A 22,495-nucleotide genomic window follows, 5' to 3' on the forward strand; every position below is an offset into this window, starting at 1 on the left:
GCTCATTGCAGGCACAGTGCCATCGAAGTGGAGTGTTGGGCTACTTTAAAATCATTTCCCCAGTGTATGTAGTTGAACTCACAAACATCGAGTCCACTGTCCGTGTCCCACCACCTACCGTTTGAGTTTTTAACACTCTGTTCTGCACCTCACTCTTTTCATTTTCACTTAATAAATCTTGGAAACTGTTCCATATTTGTACTGATGGCTCCGCTTCATTTGTCTCACTGGTGACATAGTATTCTTTTGTATGGAATGTGTTTAGCAAGGAAGTATTTAAGTAGTCCCTTATTAGTAGATGTTTGGTTGTTTTCAGTCTTTTGCTACTACAAATAGTACTGTAGTCAGTCTTGTTGACTATACAGCTTTGTGTATATGTGCAGGTGTATCTGTGAGATAACTTTCCTTAGGTGGAACTGCTGGTTTCAGTTTTGATACATACTGCAGAACTGCCCTCGGGAGAGGTTAATGGCTTTACACTTCCACCCTCAGGCATCATAAGAAGTCATGTTTCTCCAAACCCTTGTCAGCAGACTGAATTATCAAACTTTTAGATGATTGCCAAACTAGAACTCATTTTTGAAGTTACCTTGTTCATATTTCAGTGACTAAACTACTGTGGACCGAAGCATTTGGCTGATGTTAATGTATTTAATTGCTGAGGTCTGTCCTCCTTATTTGATTGGTCTTTCTGCTTTGTTTTGTTTTAAACAGGTAGTTATGCTCGTTCTAGCTTGGAAATTGGATGCACAAAACATGGGTTATTTTACTCTACAGGAATGGTTAAAAGGAATGACGTCTCTACAGTAAGTCCTGAGGCTACCCTGGGGCAAGGGTGGGGGGTGGGTGTCCTTGCCCTCCCCTCGCTGCCTGCCTGCCTCCCCCCTGGGGTCTCATCGAGCCTGGCTTGGGTGACTGAAGGAACGCCAGGGGATGTGGGCAGGCTTCACCTGTGGCCATAGATGTGAAGACCAAGCCCCATTTTCCTATGATGAGGAGGGCTATAATGGATGAATTTTAGAAATTAAAGTTTTTATGTAACGTATATCGTTTATTTTAGTATTCTTCTAGAGCAGCTCAATAGAAATAGGCCATCCTTTTCTCATATATGTGAGCCACGTGTATAACTTAAAATTTTCTAATAGCCACATTTAAAAAAGTAAAAAGAAACAGGTAAAATTTATTTTAATATATTGTACTTAATCCAGAATATCCAAAATATTATCATTCCAACATGTAACCAATATTTTAAAAAGCTGTTTTACCTTCTTTTTCATATTGAATCTTGAAAATCTGGTGTATATTTTACATTTATGGTACATCTCAGTCTTCATTAGCTGCATTTCAGGTGCCCAGTAGCCACATGTGTCTAGTGGCGACCGTATTGGACAGCGCAGGTTTAAAATCAAAGTATTAGCATCTGGTTTATAATTAGTGAGAAAAGTTGAGTAAAGTATAACTTATAAGTAAAGATGTTCAATATCTTTTATTTGATATAGTCTCATATTAGCTTTGGGCAAAGTTAGAACTTCATTACTCTAGTGATTAAAAAAATAATAATAATAAAGATTCTGTTTATGTTACCTGGGCCAGAATTGAGGGAAAAAAATCAGTGGTTTTATGTGTTCACTTCATGCTTACATGCATGTGTGTCTGTGCGTGTGTGTTTACGTGTGTGTGCTTGCTAAGAGTTTCACTCAAGAAAACAAATTGTCATTCTCTTTTATTCATTGAAAGATACACTTGAGGTGGATGATGAAACCTTTCAAATGATATTTGAAGGGGAAGTGCTAATTCTTAATACAGTAACTGATTTAAAGTACTTGAATGGCTTCTCTTTTTCTTTTTACTTTAACTAGGAATAATAGACCAGTTTTTACTGGGTTAAAATTGGAATTGAAATGGTTTTATGGTTTTATTTAGATAATTTTGTAATTTGTCAACTTTCAATATCATTGTCCCTTTGTCATTGGTAACAGTGCTTCCTTTTCGTTGTGTTTTAGTAGTTATATGAGGCCTGTTCACTGTTCTTTCATTTGAGCCTCACAGCTACCTAGGCAGATCAGGCTTTACCCTGCACATTTTACAGATGGGCAAACTGAGGCTTAGAAGGGGTATTTGATTTGTGAAAGAAAGTGGTAGGATGGGAGGAAAACCTAAGACTTCTGATTCTTCAGTCACATTCTTCCTCTGACAGCTATTGTCTGATGACAAGTGCGTTTTAGGTAAAAGCCAAATCACCCTTTTACAGATACGCTTTCCTCTCAGCATGCTCTAGAATTTTAGGGTTAAGTCTCTGGAATCTCTTAAAATTGTGTATGTCGTGTTGGGGAACACCTCCTTACAATTTCCAGCCTACTAACTCCTGCATTGTTTTCCGTGCTGCCTCCCTTTGTTGCTTTCCGGATAGAGCACGTGATGGCTGCTCCTTTTTAAGTATCCTTGTAAGGATGAATGCACAGCCAAATCAAGATTTTATTCATGGCTTTAGAGAAGGCACCATCAGCATTTCTTCAGGCACAGTTTCATGTGTCTTAAGCGGGTGTAGTATCCATTTTTGTACAGTTCTAGATTCGTTTTTACATTTGCCTTTACAAAAGAATATCACCCCGTGCCAGGCCTTGCCCATGTTTTGAGGATTGCGTCGCCTGGGAATTGAAATACACAGTTTCCTGGAAGAGGCCTACGCGTGTGTTCATGGGGTGGGGGGGCGCCCCACAAGCTCTTTGTGGGGAACTCTGCTCGCCACTTTGTGTGACACGGGTAGTGGCAGGTGGATTCCCATAGAATGCTGCCACTTGGCCCTCGCAGTTTACAGTGTAGTAACAAACCTGATCCACTGTAAAGGAATTGAGGAATCTGCTTTCTTTTGTGAGATGAAACTCTGAGATTAGTTTCCTCATCAGTGAGGTGAAGGTGATTACTCACAATAACCTTTAAGGTTCTTTGTAGTTCAAAAATAGCACAATTTCAAGTTTTAAGAACTTCCTCCCCCTTTCCCTCCTGCCTCCCTAGGCTCGTCATTTGTTCAGCAAATATTTGAGTGGCAGAGGTGTGCCAAGCACAGAATTCTAGGTCCTGGGGAAACAAAAGCCATGAACAAGACAAAGTCCATTTGGGGCAGGAGCTTGGAAGCAGTGTTCAGGCAGAATATCCAGAAGTAATAAGGTCACTTCTCTTTATGCTACTTGCATTTATAAGGTATTTGCACCCAATAAATAAGAAAACTCAGAGGCTAATCCTTTATATGCTCTAAAGATGGAAAGTAGTCCATCTTTTGAATGATCTATTTTGTCTTCTATTTGGATTTTTTCTTTTTTTCTCATTTTTGGCTTTATTAAACCTGTCCAGTGAAGTTTTACGGACTCAAGCTGGAATTAAAGTGTATATAACAAAACCTTTTCTAAAAAAATTGTAACTGTACAGTGAGCGCATGCTATAAATAGGAAGCCCATGGGTTTTGGAACCAGCGAGTTTTGAATCGGTTCTGCCACTTCCTGGGTGTCCCTGGTAATGTCCCTAAAACCAGGAACGTTGAAGTGATGAAATGTGGCTTTCCCCAGGGCACCCAGAAATCAGTCTCCTGGATGCCAGCTGGAGTTGTGTGCTTGGCCTCTCCAGGGCCATGTTTTGTGACTCTTGGAAGCAGTGACAGCAGCTGGTAGGGAACATCTATCCCCAAGTTCCCGCAGTCGTTCTCAGAGAAGGCACAGCTCTTGATTGATTGATTTATGTATTTATTTACTGGCCACATGGCTTGCACTTGGCAGTGAAAGCGCCGAGTCCTAACCACTGGACTGCCAGGGAGTTCCCAGCTCTTGTTTTAATTGACTGTTTTATTTATTGCCTTGTTCCAACGTGTGGTTTAAAGTTACCTCTGATGAATTAAGCTTATAGAGTGTTTAAGCTAAACAAAACAAAACCCCAAAAAAGTGTGTAGAGTTGTAGCTAACTTTGCAGAGAACTGGTGATGGGCTGGAAAAATACCTTTGGGCTGACCAAGTGAAGGGGCAAAGGCTGTCCCGGGGTAATGGGAGAGAACTACCTTTGATTTTATAACCTTTGAGGATTATTATCCTGATTCCTGTTGCTTCTGACTGTGTTACAGCAGCAGAGTTCAAATAAGCAGTGATTTCATTCCGCAGTATATGCATATTTTCTTACGGGGAAAGATGCCCCTTAGCGATGTGGCACTGTCCCTGTATGACTACCGCAAGTTTCCTTATACGTGGTACACAGAAAAGCGGGGAAATGTATTGAATGATGTGGCTGCTTTCTGAAAAGTCTCAGGCCGAGCCTGTTTCTTCACAGGCCCTTTGTTTGAACTGAGCCCCTCTGCAGATGGCCTTGTTGAGTGGCCACTAGATGGCAACCTGCGGTTCAGACAGGGTGACTCAGCGGCCTGTCTCCCTGATGGGGGTTAGTCCACAGTCTCCACAGGACAAGACCCTTTTAAAGCAGATTAAACCCCTTATTGACAGTATTGTCTCTAACCCATCCTTAATAGATGCATGAAGTGAAAATTTTACTTGGGGCATTTTATGCTTGACACTCCAGATGAGCTCTCTGAGCGTCTTGCAGATGTAGGGACGTCTTTGCCAGTGTGGCTGGACTTGCTTCCAGGCACGCTGCAGAACGTCATATTCACCTTGCAGCGACTTTATTTTCTTTTAGCTATGCAATGGTCATCTAAATGAGAGGTTCCTGCTCTAGAATCTGTTGAAACAAACAACTGCTCTTCTTCCTTTCATTGGGCAGGACTAACTAAACTAAACCACTGGCCCAAATCTGGCCAGTTTCCTGTGGTTTTCGTCCTTAACCTTTTTTCCAAATGAAGAGGGGAACCTTGGCCTTAGATGTTTTGGGGTTAGCTGGTTTCCCTCCTCTTTGATCCTCCCCCATATTATTACTAATAAAATATTATTCATTATTTATATACATGATAAGAAAATCGAGCCATACAGTAGAGTGCCCAATGCAAGGTAAGCCCTGCTCCCACTCCTACCTCACAGGCTCTACTTACTGCTTTCTTGTGCATCCTTTTAGCCTCCAGCAACCCTCATTTGGGTTCTGGCAGTAAATCTCTGTAACTAGGCTATCAATCAGTGTCTCTTTTTTTCCTTCCCTAACCTTTCTCCACAGAGATCCAGAGTGAGCTTTTCAAGATGGAAGCCTGATCACGGTCTCTCCCATGATAGGAGGTGGCTTCCATTGTTTCTAGGATTCAAAAAAACCTCCCAAAACAAACAAAAAAACCCACTGTGGACCACAAAAACCCTTTGTGGTCTGGCCCTACCTCCCTTTCAGCTTCATCTTGGACCACTTCCCCTCTTACTCTACCCAGTCCAGTCACAGTGGTTTTCTTTTAGTCTTTGGACTTGGCATGCTCCCTTCTGCCACTGGGCCTTTGCACATACCGTTCCTTTAATGTGGAAAGCCCTCCCCTCCAAAAACATCTAGTTTCCACCTATCTTTCAGCTCTCAGCTTACATGTCAGTCCCTTAAAGAAGGCTTTTCTGACTTCCAGAAGTCTAATTTTAATCTTTTTTAGTTTTCAAAAACATCAGGAAGAAACAAAGCACATTCTAAATTGTTGTAGACTCATAGAAATGAAATATTTACTGTAACTTTTGACTTTTAGATATTTTATCATCTCAATAGATCCTGGGGAGTTTTTTGTAGATAGCTACAAAAAAAAAAAAAAAGCTTTCACAAATTTATTGCTAAAAATACATTATTACACTCTATTATGAACCATATTTTAGTTTATAAAGTATGTAAAATATTTACATTGATAATACTTGTAATATGTATTGTCTATACTTAGTAGGAGGTAAAAGCTCTACAGAGAAACGCAAGGATACACATGCAGCATTGAAAAGCTTTAATATTGTCAGTGAAAATGATGACTCTTTGTTCTCATTTTTAAGGGCTAGATATATGAACAGAAAATTAGTTTGTAAAAATAACCAATCAGTCTACTTAAGAAAAATAAACAGTGTATCACTTACCTGTGAAAATAGATTGTCATCACTAGGGGCTCCCTGGAGAAATAGCTGATTTCAAGTTTAGGGTAGAGAGAGTACAAGGTGAGCTAGAATATCTTGTGCCAGAAAGTGAGGACGTGCTCAGAGACTGACGGGGCCATGTCAGAAGGACACTGGAGCCAGCTTGAAGGGGCCACTGCCCAAACAAGGACAATTTATGCATCAAAAAGAATGAAGACAGTAGCAGATTATAACACTGAGTAAAAGGCAAAAATCCTTAAGTCCAGAAAGTAAGAAAGATGGTGAGTAGAACTCTTTATAGAACAATTCCAGCCTGTAAGTGTAAAAGCATGATAGAATTAGAAAAATCACCATTTTGTACCTTCAGATGTAAAACTGATTCAGGCAGGGATCATCAACAGATGCTAAAATGTTTCACTTGGTGAAATGTTGTTGAGGAACAGGATCGTCAGTCTCAAGGTATCATCCCCCAGATTACACACCATTTCAGAAGGGCGAAGAGTACCGTTAAGTGGAGAATCTGGTGGATGCTACCTTCACCAAATGAATCAACTTAATATCACCAGTAATGGGACAGACTGACTTTATGAGCCTCCTCACGGGGAATACTGAGAAGGACATCACGTGGAGAGTTCTTATCATGAGCACTTAATCTAAATATAATCATAGGGAAATTATCTGACAGACTGAGATTCTGCAAAACAACTAGTCTGGTCTTTTAAAAAATGACGTTGTCAAGAAAGACAGAAACAAGGCTGGACACCTTCTAGATACTAAGGAGATGGATACCTGAAAGCAGTGCATGAGCCTTGACTGGATCCCGGATGAAAAGAAGCAGCTGGGGGAAAATTGGGAAATTTGTGCATGGGTCATATATTAGCTCAGAAAGTTAACATTTCTAGGATATTAAGAGTGATGATGGCATTGAAGTGTTTAGGAGTAAAGTGGCATTATGTTGGCAACTTACTTTCAAATGGTACAGAAAACAGTGCACGTATGTGAGAGAGCAAGCACAAATGTGACAGTGCTCGTGGTGAACCCAGGGGATGGGTATATGGGTGTGTATTTACTAGGCCTTCAACTTTTCTGTACATTTGAAATTTCTTAAAAAGTGTAGGAGAAAAATAGCTCATCGTGGACATGTTCCAACTCCAGGGTTTTTATTGTCTTTTGGTATTGTGTTTTATATTACTGCCCCACGTTAAAAAAAAAACTCGGGTTATAATTTGCCTTTATTCTGTTTTTCTAGATGTGATACAACAGAAAAACTCAGAAATACTTTGGATTACTTAAGATCATTATTAAATGATTCTACAAACTTTAAACTTATTTACAGATATGCGTTTGACTTTGCACGGGTGAGTTCTCTGGAGCCTATCCAGATGTTTCTCTCTCTCTCCCTCCCCTTTTGAGGTTTGTTTTATGTACTACAGCAAGGAAGTTGAATAAGCTACTCCCAGGACGCTAGTTAGAATTTCTCTCTATGTGTACACTTTCTACACTAACTGATTCTGGGCAAGAATGTAGTATGTCAGCAAAAAGCTCTAGTGACAGACTATTAATAGCTCTTGAGATTGGCTTAGAAGTAATTTGTAAATGGGCATGTAACAGACACTGTTCTAAATGTCTCTTAGGTAAGCTTGACAAATCTTTTCCTTCTCACGAAACAGCAAAGCTTCACCCATTGAGTTTACTGGAATAAGTTAGATCAAAGCCAGTTTCATTTTGGGTGCTATATCGTATCTGAAAATCGTTTGAATTTCAAACGTAAGCTAATTTCAGTGGACGTTATTCAAACATAGTTTCTAGTCATCATTTTGAGAAATGATCATCTTGTTTGTCACGTAGTGAGCCAGTCCAAGTAGGTGAATAGGTGGTTCTACTGGAGTGACATAAAGCTGTATTTTTCAGCCTGGTCACCGTAGGTAGCGAATTCTGAGGTATAAGTTGGCATTGTGTTCATTCACTGTCCATGGCCCATATGTACGATTACACTTTATTGCAGAATGGTGGTTTCTGTTATGTTTGTGTGTTTGGTGGGTTCAGGTGACTAGGCTTTCTTGATTGATGATTTCTTTTTAATCTTTTTTTTTTTTTTTAAGCAGAGAACTCAGTGACAAATAATTCTTTTTTCTTACCACCTTGTTGATCTTTTCACTTTTTCTTCGCTTTGGCTCTGTTAGCTCAGCCAAAGGTTTATTTGCTGATGAGTTCCGGTGCATCTATAATAACACATTAGTAGTTCACTGTGATGTCCTCACTCGTGAATTTTTGCAACCTTCAAGTAAAATCAGGACATGCATGAAAATTTATAGATGTTAGAAGCAATATGGTGAAATTCAGTTGCAGTGTTTTACTAAACAGCGTTTGTGTAAATGTATATAGAATTTGTTTGCCAGATGCTTTTAGAATAGATGCATAGTTTTTAGGATTAAATGTTTTGTTTCATGAGATTTTTTTCCTTCCAAAGTCAGCAGTGTCCTACTGTATGGGCAAAAGTTTGTTTAGAAGCATCATGCCTTCTCACGAAAATATTTTCTAACTTCCTTGTTTGAGAGTCAATTTTTCCCACATATCCACTGCTTTAGAACTGGCTTCCGTTTTGCTCCTCCCTGGCTTTCCATCCCCTTCTCGGCTGGTCACCGAGGCCCCTTCTGTTGCCTCTTTCTTGGTGCTTCCACCACAGCCTTGGGGTTGAGGCCGTGCTCCTCGCCTGTACTGCTGCCGTGGCCTTGTGTGCACGTTCTGTCCCTTCTCACCCACACTCACACCAGTGGGGTGTCGTCCATCTTCCTTCATCCTGGGGCCGCTCGGGCACCTTCAGCTCACCGAGCCATCGCACCCATCGCCTCCTGTGAGTGTAGTGCTTCACCACCGTGTGGATGGTACAGTTGCTCCCCCCGCAGCTGAGTGGCGGATGGGATGGTTTTGTCCTCCTTCACAGAGGAGTGGGGAACTTGGGGCAGGGCCGCCTCGTTGCTCAGCAGTAGGTTCAGGACTCAAACTCAGGTTCTGGCTCCAGGTCGCGTCTGCGGCTCCCTCTAGGCCCTCGTAGTCCAGTCCCAGGCTTCCTCTCCCACAAGACGCCTGTGTTGTGCTGACATCGAACCAGCAGTGCGCTGAACCTGCCGCCTGCCCCCGCCTCTCTGCTCCCTGCCTTTTGTCCCGCCAGGCTCTGCTTGGAGCCAGGTCTCTCCCCCGACTGCTCTCTTCAGCGTAGGGCTTCTGGGCCCAAGCCACGTGCCTCCACTGTCACACAGAATCCTCCTGCCCCGGAGAGAACACGTGCCCTCACTTACATGGCCCTCGTGTCCCTCTAGCTTGGCCTTGGAGTTTGGGTACAGGCCTGCATATTTTCTGACAGGTTAAGGGAGTGTGTGTTTTCTTTCCTCATATCCCTGGGAGCAGCCCACAGAGATCTTTGCCTTTTAAGGAGAGTATCAGTAAATGTCAACAAATTAAGCCCCTTTATGTAATGATGAATAACAACCACCCGTATTTAATCATTACCAAATAGATTTCAGTTTAGCTAAAATATGCTCTAAGATGAGTTTGTTATTGAATCCTTTGTTTTGTTTGGTTTAGCTGTATCCCACAAGTGTCGAGGTGTTGTGTCTTCATTTGCATTCAGTTCAGAATATTTTCCAGTTTCCCTTGTGGTTGTTTTGGACTCATTGGTTACCTAGAAGTGTGTTGGCTTGTGTTATTTGCCAACTGTTAGGACTTTCCAAGTACTCTTTCTATCGTTAATTCTGCTGTGGTCAGAGAACATACTCTGGACAGTTTCAGTCCACTAAAATGCAGGGAGGCTTGATGTGTGGTCCAGAATATGGTCTGCTGTGATGAATGTTTTATGTGTACCTGAAAAGAATGAATATTCTGCTGCTGTTTGGTGAAATGTTTTATAAATGTCAGTTAGGTCAAGTTGGTTGATAGTGTTGTTGAGGTCTTCTGTATCCTTATTGATTTCTGCCTACTGTTCTATCATTTACTGAGGGAGGAATGTTGGACTCTCCGACTGTAATTACTCCTGTCATTTGTATCATTTCTTGTTTCATGTATTTTGAAGCTCAGGCATTAGGTTTAGATAGACTTAGTATTATTATGTCCTCTTGAAGAATTGACCCTCTAGCATTATGAAATGTTTTTCTTTATCTCTGATAATATTCCTTGTTCTGAAGTCTACTTTGATACAAATATAGCCATTTCTGCTTTTTTTTTTTTATTAAAGTCTGTATGATATATCTTCTTCCATCCTCTTTAAAAACCTATTTGTGCCTTTATATTTAAAGTGGGTTTCTTATATATAGCATATGCATAGTTGGGTCTGACAATATATGTCTTGAGATGCTTAAAGCATTTACATTTAATGTATTTATTGATATGGTTAAGTTTACATCTCCTAAATTGCTATTCATTTCTCTTTTTGTCCCATCTGTTTTTGTTCCTTTTTTCCTCTTTTCATGACTTCTTTTGGATTGAGGGGTTTTTTTAGATTCCATTTTAATCATTCTTTTCCACTGTTGTCTTATTAGCTGTGTCTCTGTTTGATTTTTTTGCGATTGCTCTAGGCTTTACGGTATACATGTTTAAATTTTCACAGTCCATCTTCTGATAATATTATACCACTTCATGTATAATGCAGGAGCCTTTACAATAGTGCACTTTCATTTTGCCCTTCCGTACTTTTTGCTGCTGTGTCATACATTTTACTTATACATGTATTATACATCTCACAATCTATTGTTTTAGTCTGTTCAGGCTGCTGTAACAAAATACGAGAGACTCAGTAGCTTATAAATAATGGAAATTTATTTCTCATAATTCAGGAGGCTGGAAAGTCCACGATCACAGTGCCAGCAGGGTAGGTGTCTTTCTGCCATAAGCTCACATGGTGGAAGGGAGGAGGGAGCTCTCTGCAGCTGAGGACCCCACCTCCTATTACCATCATCTTGGCGATCAGGGTTTCAACATATGAATTGGGGGGGGGGGCAGATACAAACATTCAGATCATATTATATATATTAATATCATTTTTGCTTTAAATAGGCAAAAATATCTTTTATATTTACCCAAATATACACCACTTGTGTGCTCTTTCTTCCTTTTGTGTGGATCCAGGTTTCTATCTGGTATCATTTACCTTCTGCCTAAAAAATTTCCTACAGCATTTCTCATAGTACAGATTTTCTGGTGATGAATCTCTAAGCTTTTATTTTGCCTTCAATTTAGAAGGTACTTCTCTGGATAAAAGATTCTAGATTGACCATTTATTCTTGTAGTACCTTAATGATAGTTCTCCATTGTCTTCTGTCTTGTGGAGTTTCTCATGATAAGTCTGGTGTCATTCATTATTCCTTTGAACATACTGTCTTGTTTTTGTTTTCTGACTGCTTTTATTCTCTTTTCACTGCTTTTCAGCAAGTTGACTATGGTGTGCCTTGGCATAATTTTCCTTATGTTTATTCTGGTTAAGGTTTGTTGAGTTTTTTAGGTCTTTGGTCTTACAGTTTGTATTAAATCAGGAAATTTCTCAGCTGTTATTTCTTCAAATATTTCTTCTGTTCTCCCTCTCTCTTCCTTCTGGGACTACAGTTATACCTATGTTAGATGCTTGATATTGTCCCGCAAGCTACTGATACTGTGTTCAATTTTTTTGTTTTTGTTTTCCCTTTGGATAATATTTATTACTATATCTTCTAATACTGATCTTTTCTTCTGCTAATCCTAGCCCCAGTATATTTTTCATTTCAGATACTATATTTTTCATCTCTAGAAATTCCATTTGTGTCTTTTTATATCCATTTCTCTCATCGTGATAGTATTTTCTTCTACCTTCTTGAACATCTAGAATGTGTTTATAACAGGTGTTTTAACAGCGTTGTCTTCTGGTTCCATCATATCTGTCATTTCTGTATCTCTTTCTCTTGGTTAAAATTTTTATCTTGGCTGTGGGCAATATGTTACCGCTTCTTTGCATTCCTAGTAGTTTTTATTCTCTTTGTTGGATGCTGGGTATTGTGAGTTTTATGTTGTTGGTTGCTGGGGTTTGTTGTATTCCTTTAAATAATGTTGGATTTAAATTTTTTTTCTGGTATATAGTTAAGTTACTTGGAATCAGATTGATCCTTTGAAAGGACTGGTCCAGAGCAGCCTCAGTCTAGGGATGACTTAACCCCACTAGTAAGACAATAATACCCTTCTGAGGATTCTGTCCAAGGCCCTATGTATTATGAGATTTTTTCCACTGTGGCTGGTGGAAATAGAAACTATTCCCAGCCCCACGTGAGCTCTGGGAATTTCTGCGTACTCTTCTGCAGTGATTCTTTCCCAGACTCAGGTGGTTTCCTCTCACATGTGCACAGACAAGTCCTCAGCCAGCGGCTGGGGAGACATTCTGCGGGTTTCCAGGTCTCTCTGTGCAGCTCCCCCCTTGCTGGTATTTTGCCCCACCCATCATATGCCTCCTTGGACTCCACAAACTCTGTCCTTTCCAACTCAGTCGCTTGGGGTTCCACTGGGCTGGGGCTGGGTCCCCCTCCTGTGCTGTGGCCTCGAAACCACCCCCGCACAGTATGCTGCTGTCACTGGCGGCTTATCCTTTTTCTCAGGGGTCATGCTCCTGTGCTGCACACTGACCAGTGCGTGAGAGCCATTGTCTCATGGATTTTGTTCAGTTTTCTGGTTGTTTGACGTGCACGGGGCGTGGGAATCTGGTTTCTCTAACTCTGTCTTGGTTGGAAGCAGAATTCAACCCCCCCCTTCTTCCCTCCAATCCTTTTCTTTTCCTACTAGAAAAATGACTCGTAGAGGTAATAACGCATAATTACACAGCAGACCTTTTAAAATTGAACTTTTAGTAAGAACTGAACTTTGTTATAGTTTTAATATCCTAAATATTCTCTATTGGAAATAACCATGACATATGTTAAATATTCTGAATTACCCTTTAATATACCAGGAAAGAAACTGTAGTACCAGAAAGTGATAAAATGCCCCCTTTAACATCTCTCCACCAAAATTATAATCCTAAGAGTGCGATTGTTTTCCCCTCACCTTAGAATCTTGTAGCCAATTAAAAATAGTACTTGGTTGTAAAGTTATATTATTTTTCTCCTGATTTTACTTTGACCTGAACTTATTTGTAGTCTTAGGGATGGCAGAGAATCGTGAAACTTGAGAGTTGAAAGAAACCACAAGAGGACACTTGGTCCAGTCTTGTCACAATGCAGACGACAAGGCTGAGGGCCAGAGAGGAGGGGACAACACGAGGGCCCGGGCTCTGCCCCTGAGTGCAGACCGTGTCCTCTCCACGGAGCCACACCACCTTCCTGACTCAAACTGTCCACCGTCCTGTGGTGTCCTGTTCCAGGAAGATGGTGGAGTAGAGACTCAAGAGCTGAAATGGCCAGTTCCTTCTACAAGTGGAATTTTGTCTGAGTACTTTTATGCTTAGCGTTTTCCCCCTAATGTAGATTTTATTTATTGTATAAACAAATATGGTTGTATGGATTCCTTAAGTAAAACAGCCGTTTTTGCCTTGATTCCTTTAAAAGGACCTAGTGAGAATAAGATTGGACAAATAGAATGAGATAAAAAGACTAAATATAGTGATTTTTTTGGTTGATCTGGACTAGTTATTAAATATGAGTTAAATTTGTTTTTTCTACATTCTCTGGGGCAGAGACAGGGTACTGTGCTGAAAGCCACAGAGAGTTGCCTCTTGGGGTTCTGAGAAGGATGAATGTTGGGCTGAGTGAGGTGCTGATAGCAGCAGCATCTTGGCATCTGGCTGAGAGTGGACACCATGAATTGACGGTGATGCCTCTATCGGAGGTCTTCCAGCAGTGCTGCATCCGACAGCCTTGGTGTAGGGAGGCGAGAATGATGGGGAGGGCTGAGGCAAGTCCTCAGTGGGCTCGGAGGTGGGGTGGGGGAGATGGGAGCTGAGTGGAGCCCTCCCACATGACTGAGGTGGAAAAGCACTGGATGGAGAGAAGGGAGGCCTTCAGCGTGAAGGAGAGGAAGGGCAGTGAGCAAGAGAAGAATGGGAGATTCCTCTAGGGGCAAGTTCTTGTTTTTCATTCCTTGCAGTAAAGCTTGAAGAAGTTGTAACGGAGGGTTTTGGGGAGGCCGAAGGTACCAGTGGGAATCCCCCTTCCTGAGAGGTGATCCTGTGACAGTTAATCTGTTGTTACAAGTCAGTCCTCACAGCCTGTCCCTTGATGCACCCACTTTTCCAGCTACCAGTGCTTTTAGTTAGTTTCTGCGGAGGTGTTTCAAGAAAAGTGTAAGAGGTCACAGGTGAAAGCTAACGTCTGTGTCGCTTCCATTTAATGGAATGGTTGTGGATGTTAGAATTCGCGAAGGAAAATTTTGCTGGGTCTTGTGTTCAACACCCCCTGTTATCAGAGAACTCTGCCTGGCTCTAATCTGACATCTGCTCTGACCATTTGATTCATTTTCTCTTCTAACTTGAGTCAGTTTCTTACTTCTTAACTGATGTGTTTGTCTACTTTCCCTTTCCACACAACCCCCAACGCACCAGACACACACACATAGGTACTCCTCTCTACTTCTACCTTGTACTTTCATTGTAAATTATGAGGAAAACAGAAGGTGGGCCTGGGTGAGGACAGAAGTAGGAAGAATATGCGGTCGTCTCATCTGAGGTCTGTTACCCTGGACATCTTGTCAGCTTTACCTTTAAGATTACTGTTTGGTTATTGCCCAGATTTGCCCAGCAGTTGTTTGTAAAGCGAATTGGACTGCGTGTCTCTTAACATTGAGAGCTGTCTTCCCCCCTTCCTTCTCGGGGAGGTGGATTGGTACACGATGAAATGCTCAGGCTTGGAATCAGACTCCTGGTTCAAGCCCCAGCTCTTATCGATTGTCATTTCATTCCTGTGCCTCAGTTTCCTTATTTATAAATTGGGGATTATAACAATGCCTATCCTAATAAGGTTGTTGTATTAAATGAGTTTGAAGTATGAGGCACTTAAAACAGTTTCTGGCTCAGTTTAAGTTCTCAGTAAAAGTTAACCGTAGAATTAGAAATAGTTGTTGAATTATTCTTCGCTGGCATTACTTAGGTTTCAAATAATAATTTACCTTCCAAGAGTAGTGCATACAGTAATAGAATCTATGCCAAACAAAACGACTGTGGAGAGGCTATGCCTGTTGGCAGATCTTTCTTTTTCTTTTGTTTTAAAGGAATTGTCAGTAGTTGAGCTTAATCAAGTAATTGCCTTGCAAACATTGTTATGTGAAAACTGTGCTGGGGTAAGTTCTAAGAGCATCATGGTTTAGTTTCACTTTTCCCACTGGGAGGGCACTCATGGGTTTTATGACCTTTTTGCTTGTTTTTAATGTGTATTAAAAAAAAAAACTCTCATTCAAAAAACTGATTTGCTGTATTTTCAGCTTTGTAAACAACCACTTTAAGATTTGAGTTCTTTAGCGCTCTCTATTTTTGCCTTATGTTTGTTGAACTGTGGTAAGGAAGACTGCATTTTCTCTTTATATTTTGTAATCCTGTGGTCTCAAATGAGAGTTCCGTGACCTATATTACAGGTCTTCAATGAAGGCCTTTTGATTTCATGTACTGATTTCTGACTTGGTTGTCACCATTTAAAATGTTTGTGATCATGGGCATTTATATACTGTTTCTCAAGTTCATCTTGTCTCTCTCGAAAATCTTAAGGATTTCTTTTTTAATGTTGAAGATTTTTTCTTTATAATTTTAGTAATTCAACATTCCCTTTTCAAGTACAAGTCTTTAAGCTATTAAAACTTTGTGAAAATTGGAAGTAGATCATTTGACACAGGGGTTGGTGATACAGCGTATCTGGATACCTAGATGTTTGAAGATTAACTTTTGTTATATATTTATATTTGCATGTTGACAATTAACTGTTTAATTACTTTGTTTCAGTTTGTGTCATTGGTGCCATTTAAGAAAAAAATGCTTAGTTTTCACATCTTACAGGAAGACCTGTGTTGGAACAGTCTTATATAAACAAAGGCAATATTTGTTTTCATTTTTGAACGTCAAATCAGAACTTGGTAAAACTTCATTATTCTCTACTCTACATTAGGTGTTAGTAGTCTTTAGCTTGAGTAGTGCATTTATTCCATATATGAAACATAACTTCATAGAATATTCAGAGAAGGATCCTTTGGTCTTGCAGCTGCAAATAAGAGAGAGGACTGATCTCATCTGTAACTGAATTTTAAAATCTGTGTTTAAGGAAGACCACAAGGCAGAATCTAGTTGTGTATTGTAGGGGGTTAGTACATCTTTGGTGTGTGTATAGAACCTGTTCATTTCCTATTATTATTTGAAAAATAAAATTGCTTTTTATTTTGTTATCTTAGAAAATGAAAGTTGGGTTAAGAGGTGGGCAGGGAGAAAAGTTTCACTTCTTCTCCCTTAACCTCAGTGGGCCTTCTGGGGATGCTTATTGACTCTGGACAGCCTGTCTCAAGGTACTTTCTGCTTAAATTCTGACCTTGAGATGCAGAAATCTGCCGCTCGCTCCCTGGTGCTCCACGAGCAGAGTCACAGCGTTGGTGTTGACAGTGTACTATTTGAATTTCCTGCGAGGGGTTTCTAGATGTCTTTGCTGTATTCCTTGAATTTGTTAAGGTGATTTTTTTTTTTTTTTTTTTTTTTACATACTTGCAATGTTGATGGCTGCTTCATAGCATTCTGGGAGATTCATTTCACTCTTAATTGGGAAGTCCTTTGAGAATGCCATTAGGATCATTGTCAGAGAACCCCCGGGCATGTCTCCATTTTGCTGTTTAGTAGCTGTTTGCTCTGGGATCTCTCAGCTGTGCTGTCCCCAGGAATTCGGAGTGCTCCCCGTCATGGGCATTTGCACGTAGCCTCACATCCACCCACAGGCAATGTTGGTTATCAGCGAGATGCCACTGTTCAGATCGCGAGTGCATCCATAATATCTCTCTCTTATTTGCTAGGCAGAAGATGGTGTTAGTGATTGCGAGCTGCTGGCTGGCACCCTTGCAGAGCAGGAGTAAGTGAGTGCTGTTCAGCTTTCCGGTCCTGTGAGTCTGATGCCTTTCATCCATGTTTTGGCATCGCTGCCAAACACATGCATTGAAATCCTTCATGATCATCAGTTTGTCAGATGATTGCACTGTTTCAAAGAGTCTGTCCAGGTCCTTTGTATCTTTTTTTTTGTCACCTTAGTGTATGTCCATTGTCACGGGGACATGGATGATGTTGGAAGAAGGCACAGTATGTATCAGGGCAAGACTAGCGACTTTAGGTTGAGTGAAGGATTACAAACTCCTCAAAGGGAGAGCATTTCCAGAGCGCCCGTGCCGTCAGCCCGGTGCTGCCTGAGCTGTTGTTCAGCAGGTGACCTGGGGCCCGGTCCTGTGGTGCCGCGTGTGTTTTCAACAGTTCCCTCGTTTTCCTTGTGGATGCTCCATAGCGGGGTGTGCCGTTGCTGCCACACCCGTGTGACACGGTGAGAGGAAGCTTTCCGTTTCCTTGCACAGTGCACCGCAGAAGCAAGAGCCCGTGCAGCGCAACAGACCTGTGAGGCTTGGTGGCAGAAGGTGGGCCCCCTCGAGGGCACCTTTCCTGCCGTCGTCCTCTCCACGGAGTGAGTACTGCAGCCCTGAGCAGGATGATATGCGTGGCCGGGGACAGCCGAGCAGGCTGTAGAGAGGAGGCCCCTATTTGCACTGAACTGTGGAGTTGGGGGTCCCCCGCCATCCTCAGACTTCAGGTGTGTGGCCAGAACAGGGAAGGGTGACTCGGAGCCATCCGACCTGGTCTGTTGGTGAACGGTCGTTGTGCTGTACAACCAGGACCAAAAGACAGACCCATCACACATCTTCCCGAATCTTCATCTACTTTGCTGGCTGTTGAGTTAGGCCCTGCCTTACATTTGCTGTATTGTTTCAGTCCGTCACTTTAAAATTCAGTGTCACGGCCAGAAATTCTCTGTATACTAAAGAGCACTTCACTGTTAGAATCCTTGCGGTAACAGTTTTTTTGGGAGGTGTGTGTAGCTGCATATGTGGCTGACAGTGGTGGTCACGGCATCACCCCGTAATTTGGTGAACATCTAGATTCCGCCCCACGTGGGATAGCCAGGCACTTTTCCTTTTCCCTTTGTAGAAAAGCACTTTTGCAAACTTTCTTTGAAGTTGAGATACCACGAGGAGGCTAGCTCTGGATATATAAAGTTACCACTTAGGGTCCCACGTCCTCTGTCCTTTTGCATAGAAACTGCCCACCTGTAGTTCCCGAATGGAAATTTGTAAGAAAGATCAGTGAGAAATTAGGATTCTTAATTGCAAGTCTAAGTAAAATGAGCTTAATCTGCCCATATTCAGGTTTATGTAAATGTCTTTTCTGGATTCCTTACGCAATGTTGTCTTTCACTTGGCTGTTAGTTAGGGGTGTTCTGCTAGGAGATTTCACATCCAGCGACTCCAAGGTAAGAAGGACCGTAACAGGTAGACAGACTGCTTTCCCCCAGAGTCGGGGAGTGAATGCATCCTCTGATTTGGGAAGACCCTCCAGAGCCCCAGCATTCATTATGAGCTCAATTTAACAACAACATTTTTAGGTTACAAGAAAAACATTTACCAAAGAAATAACAATTGGTGGAAAAATGATTTTTATCAAGGAAACCTGATTCCTAAGCATGAAATTAGAAACCTTTTAAACTCCATTTAGTTAAGTTATGGGCTTTGGAATCAGTAATTATGATGTTGATAATAATCATAAATGTCAAACAGCAAGTTACAGATTTTTATTTATCACATGAAATAATCATAGAGATTGTTACCATGTAACTAATGTATTTTGCATTAGGGTGATCATTCAGTTGACATGAATCTTTCTCACAGTAAAATTATATAGTACCAAACCGTTTAATCTTCCCACTGTGTCCTGACTACCTCCCCTCCCCCACCTTAGTCTGGATTCAGGGTTTTTATAGTGTATGATAAATGAGCTGTTTACTAATTTTTTGTTGAAGTAAAACAGAAATTTGGATTATTGGGATTTATTATTTGGGGGCACCTGGCTCATCCTTGTTTTTGTTTGTTAAACAGGAAAAGGACCAGCGCAGCCTAGACATAAACACTGCCAAGTGCATGTTGGGACTGTTATTAGGAAAAATCTGGCCCCTTTTTCCAGTTTTTCACCAGTTCTTAGAGGTACTAAATTGTTATTTTATGGAATGTATGTTTGCTTGCTTAGAACAACCAAGTATGCTTTATTTAACTCTTTTATGTAATTTTCTGTTTGTTGTACTTTTCTGCCTGTAGGAACTGTGGTGATGTAATTGCTGTCAGTGAGCACTTCCCTGCGTTCTGAGTGTGCCTGTGTGTGCATTGCATGTGCCGCATCGCTCCCCAGTACAAACGCATCCGAGACAGCGCGGCTCTGTCTTTTCCTCTCTTGTCCCCATTTTAAAAGCTTGTTTTTGTTTAGATTTCCTGCTCTTTATAACAAGAGTAAAACAAGATTTACTTTCTTTTGTGGCTTTAGGTGAAGTTCACCTGCCTTCTCACTAAATTAAGTTTGTAATGTATTCTTATCTACGCTTATCTCCAAGTAACTTGGGGATCTAGATCAATCTAAGTGGCAAACTCCTTCAGACAGCATCTCCTGCAGTTTAAATTTTCTTCACATTAGTATTAGAAGTAATCCAGCACTTTCGTCTATCATTGTCGTTCGTTTGCTTTAAGTATTAGCGATAGAAATTTTGAGCTGTTGGTTATTAAGAACTGGCTTTGATGCAGTGTAGTAATTCTGCAGGACCTGAAAGAATCTGAGATGTAAGTGTGAGTTACATGGGTTGTCATATCACATAGAGCATCCTTCCTGCCGTCCAGTCCCAGGCCCCTTTAAAAAATGCTTTCTGCTTGAACGGATGGGGGTGTTGCATCTTTGAGAAAATCCTGGGCCTTCCCCTGACTCCAGCTTCACTCTTGAAGTGATCTTCCTTACAACTTACTTGGTGTAATGGTCCAGAAAAACTTCCAACTGATAGGATTCTTTGAGAACTATTATTAAAAATTGCTTTTAACATTACTAACTGGGACTCCTGAAGAAAGGTATAAAAACTAGTTTTTAATATAAGAAGTACATGTTTACTTGTACTTGTGACAACCCATATTTACCGGTGATCTGTTCCAGTTTCTCTGACAACCTTAAGAAGTGTTAGCTTTGTTTGGAAAATGAGTAGAAACAGGTTCCTATTCTCAGAGAGTTGGGCAGAATTTGAGCCCGGGTGTGAAGGGTTCTGTAGCTGAAGACCTTGCCGCCAGCAAATTTGACTTTGCACAGTTCCAGGAGCACCGTCAACTGTTTCGATGACTGGGTTTTGCTTTTAGTTGCTTAGAAAGTTAAACTTGTGGTCTGTGCTTTGTTCTCCCTCTTATATTAGTTTGCATTTTTCTTTGAAAAGGGCACAATAATCCTTTCATTTGAGCTTTTCTTGTGTTTGCATCCTCCAAACCGTTGGTGCAGCTCTCTTTGCTTTTAAGTACTTGTTTTGTTTTCCAGTGTTCCTGATTTTAGTGGCGAGGATTTTTAAACATTGTCGGACTGGGTTTTATTTTTAAATCTTTATACAGGAATACTGTATTTTAAAATATGCACGTGGCATATTTCTTGTCTGGGAGGAAGAGAAAAACTAGTTCATCGCTATTCTGAGTTCTTTTATGATCAGACTCAAGTTCTGAATTATTAGAGCAGTAACTCTTCAGTGGCTAGACCGCCTGGTCCTGAGACCGCTTGCAGCACTTGGCAAGGTCTCGTTGAGTCAACCCGCCACTGCGTGTGCTGTAAGCTAACAGCTTGACAATGAGCATGCCGTTCATGTCAGGGGCTATTAATGGGAGCAACTCTTTATTTAGCACTTACTGTGTGCCAAGCACGAAATAAAGTACTTGACGTGAATTACAGAAGTTTTCTCTTTAAATCCTTGCCACATCTCTGTGGGATAGGAATTATCGCTCTTTTACGTAAAAGGGTTTCTGCCGTTTAGAAATTTCACTTCTGGGGATGTAAAATTGTGTTTCTTTGATGTATTTGTTGTTTTGTGTTGAGCCCCCATAATATTTTTGTAATGAAAATTGTCATCCGAAGCTCCCCTCTTGCTCTCTCTCACCCTTCTCCTAGATTGGTGCTTAACGTACCTCAAATGGAAAGAGTTAACCTTCGTGAACTTTATTAAGTTGATTGTTACAGCAGTTGAAACCATCTCATTGGTTAATTGTGTGTGTCAGTAATTCATACTACTTTTCCCTCCACCAGCAATCAAAATATAAAGTTATTAACAAAGACCAGTGGTGCAATGTGCTAGAGTTTAGCAGAACAATTAACCTTGACCTCAGCAACTACGATGAAGATGGAGCATGTAAGTACCGGGCAGGTGTTCCCCCGCTCTCCCCCCGCCCCTGCACATTTGCTCATCTGCCTCATTGTGAGAAGCCTCATAGCCGTGTTGTTCTCTCTCTCTCTTCAGGGCCAGTTTTGTTGGACGAGTTTGTGGAATGGTATAAAGACAAACAGATGTCCTAGGACTTTATGCATAGCAGCGAGAGAGTCACTGTTACCACAGTTATGTCAACCATTAGCCATAAATTGCTGTTTGTATCCAAGCGCATGCTGCTTTTCTTGCACTGTCTCCCTTTGGCAGGGACGTGTTGGTGTTTGCTATTGAATGGGCCAGCTCTGCTTGCTGTGTAGCATTGTTCTCTTGGAAGGCTGCTTTGCAGTTTGTATTTACACTACAGATTGGTGAATTTGCCAACGTCCTCACTGTGATTATGTGTATATTGCTGTTTAAATTTTGTATATGTGTATAAAAAGAAGAAGCTTCACCTAGAGATTATTTCTGCAAAAATGTATTGTAAAATAATTTTTGTGGCATATTTCTAGTCCCTTTTTTCAGATGAACCAATTATACATTTATTTGGTCTCAAATGTAGCATTTCAGAAAACGAGACAGAACAACTGTTACCATATGCAAATGTTGCCAGAATTAACCTTATTGTTTAAGAGGCCAACTTTGGAAGGAGGTGGGAGTCATAACTTTTCAGAGGCATATGCCAAATATAATTTGGTTTACTTAAATATTAGCATTTTTAAATGATGGAAGTTAGAATAATTGAACATACAGACACATACTATGCCACAAATCATTTCCACCATGCAGGGTATAGGTTTTGATTTTCTAATGTGAAAGCTAGCATGGTTTGACTATAGGTACAGATGAACAAATTAAAATTGCATCTTTTTTTTTTTTTCCATTGGTTTTAAACTTTTGTAAACTTTTTTAGTGGTTTTTTTTTTTTTTTTTCCTTTTGCATTCTTCTAGTCAGCGTTTGGTCTGCTGATGCTTTCTATGCCATTCTAAGTAAAATTTATTTTGCCGCCTTCATGAAAACCTAATGGTTTGCTGGCAATTTATAACTGCAGAGCACTT

The 22,495-nt window shown here is 40.8% G+C and overlaps 1 protein-coding gene across 4 annotated transcripts in view; it reads left to right on the forward strand.

Annotated features, from left to right (window-relative positions):
• The window catches only part of DCUN1D4 (defective in cullin neddylation 1 domain containing 4), a 66,589-nt gene extending 44,151 nt beyond the window's left edge, over positions 1–22,438 (forward strand). For all 4 annotated transcript variants that reach the window (XM_061191381.1, XM_061191382.1, XM_061191383.1 and 1 more), the window contains 5 exons: positions 715–806; positions 7,258–7,366; positions 19,110–19,214; positions 21,322–21,424; positions 21,533–22,438. In XM_061191381.1, the coding sequence (XP_061047364.1) occupies positions 715–806; positions 7,258–7,366; positions 19,110–19,214; positions 21,322–21,424; positions 21,533–21,588 (465 nt within the window). In that variant the 3' untranslated portion in view covers positions 21,589–22,438. The remainder of the gene's footprint in view (positions 1–714; positions 807–7,257; positions 7,367–19,109; positions 19,215–21,321; positions 21,425–21,532) is intronic.
• The last annotated feature ends 57 nt before the right edge of the window (positions 22,439–22,495 follow it).

The sequence above is a fragment of the Eubalaena glacialis genome, chromosome 5 (genome assembly GCF_028564815.1).
Source record: "Eubalaena glacialis isolate mEubGla1 chromosome 5, mEubGla1.1.hap2.+ XY, whole genome shotgun sequence".
NCBI lineage: Eukaryota > Metazoa > Chordata > Mammalia > Artiodactyla > Balaenidae > Eubalaena > Eubalaena glacialis.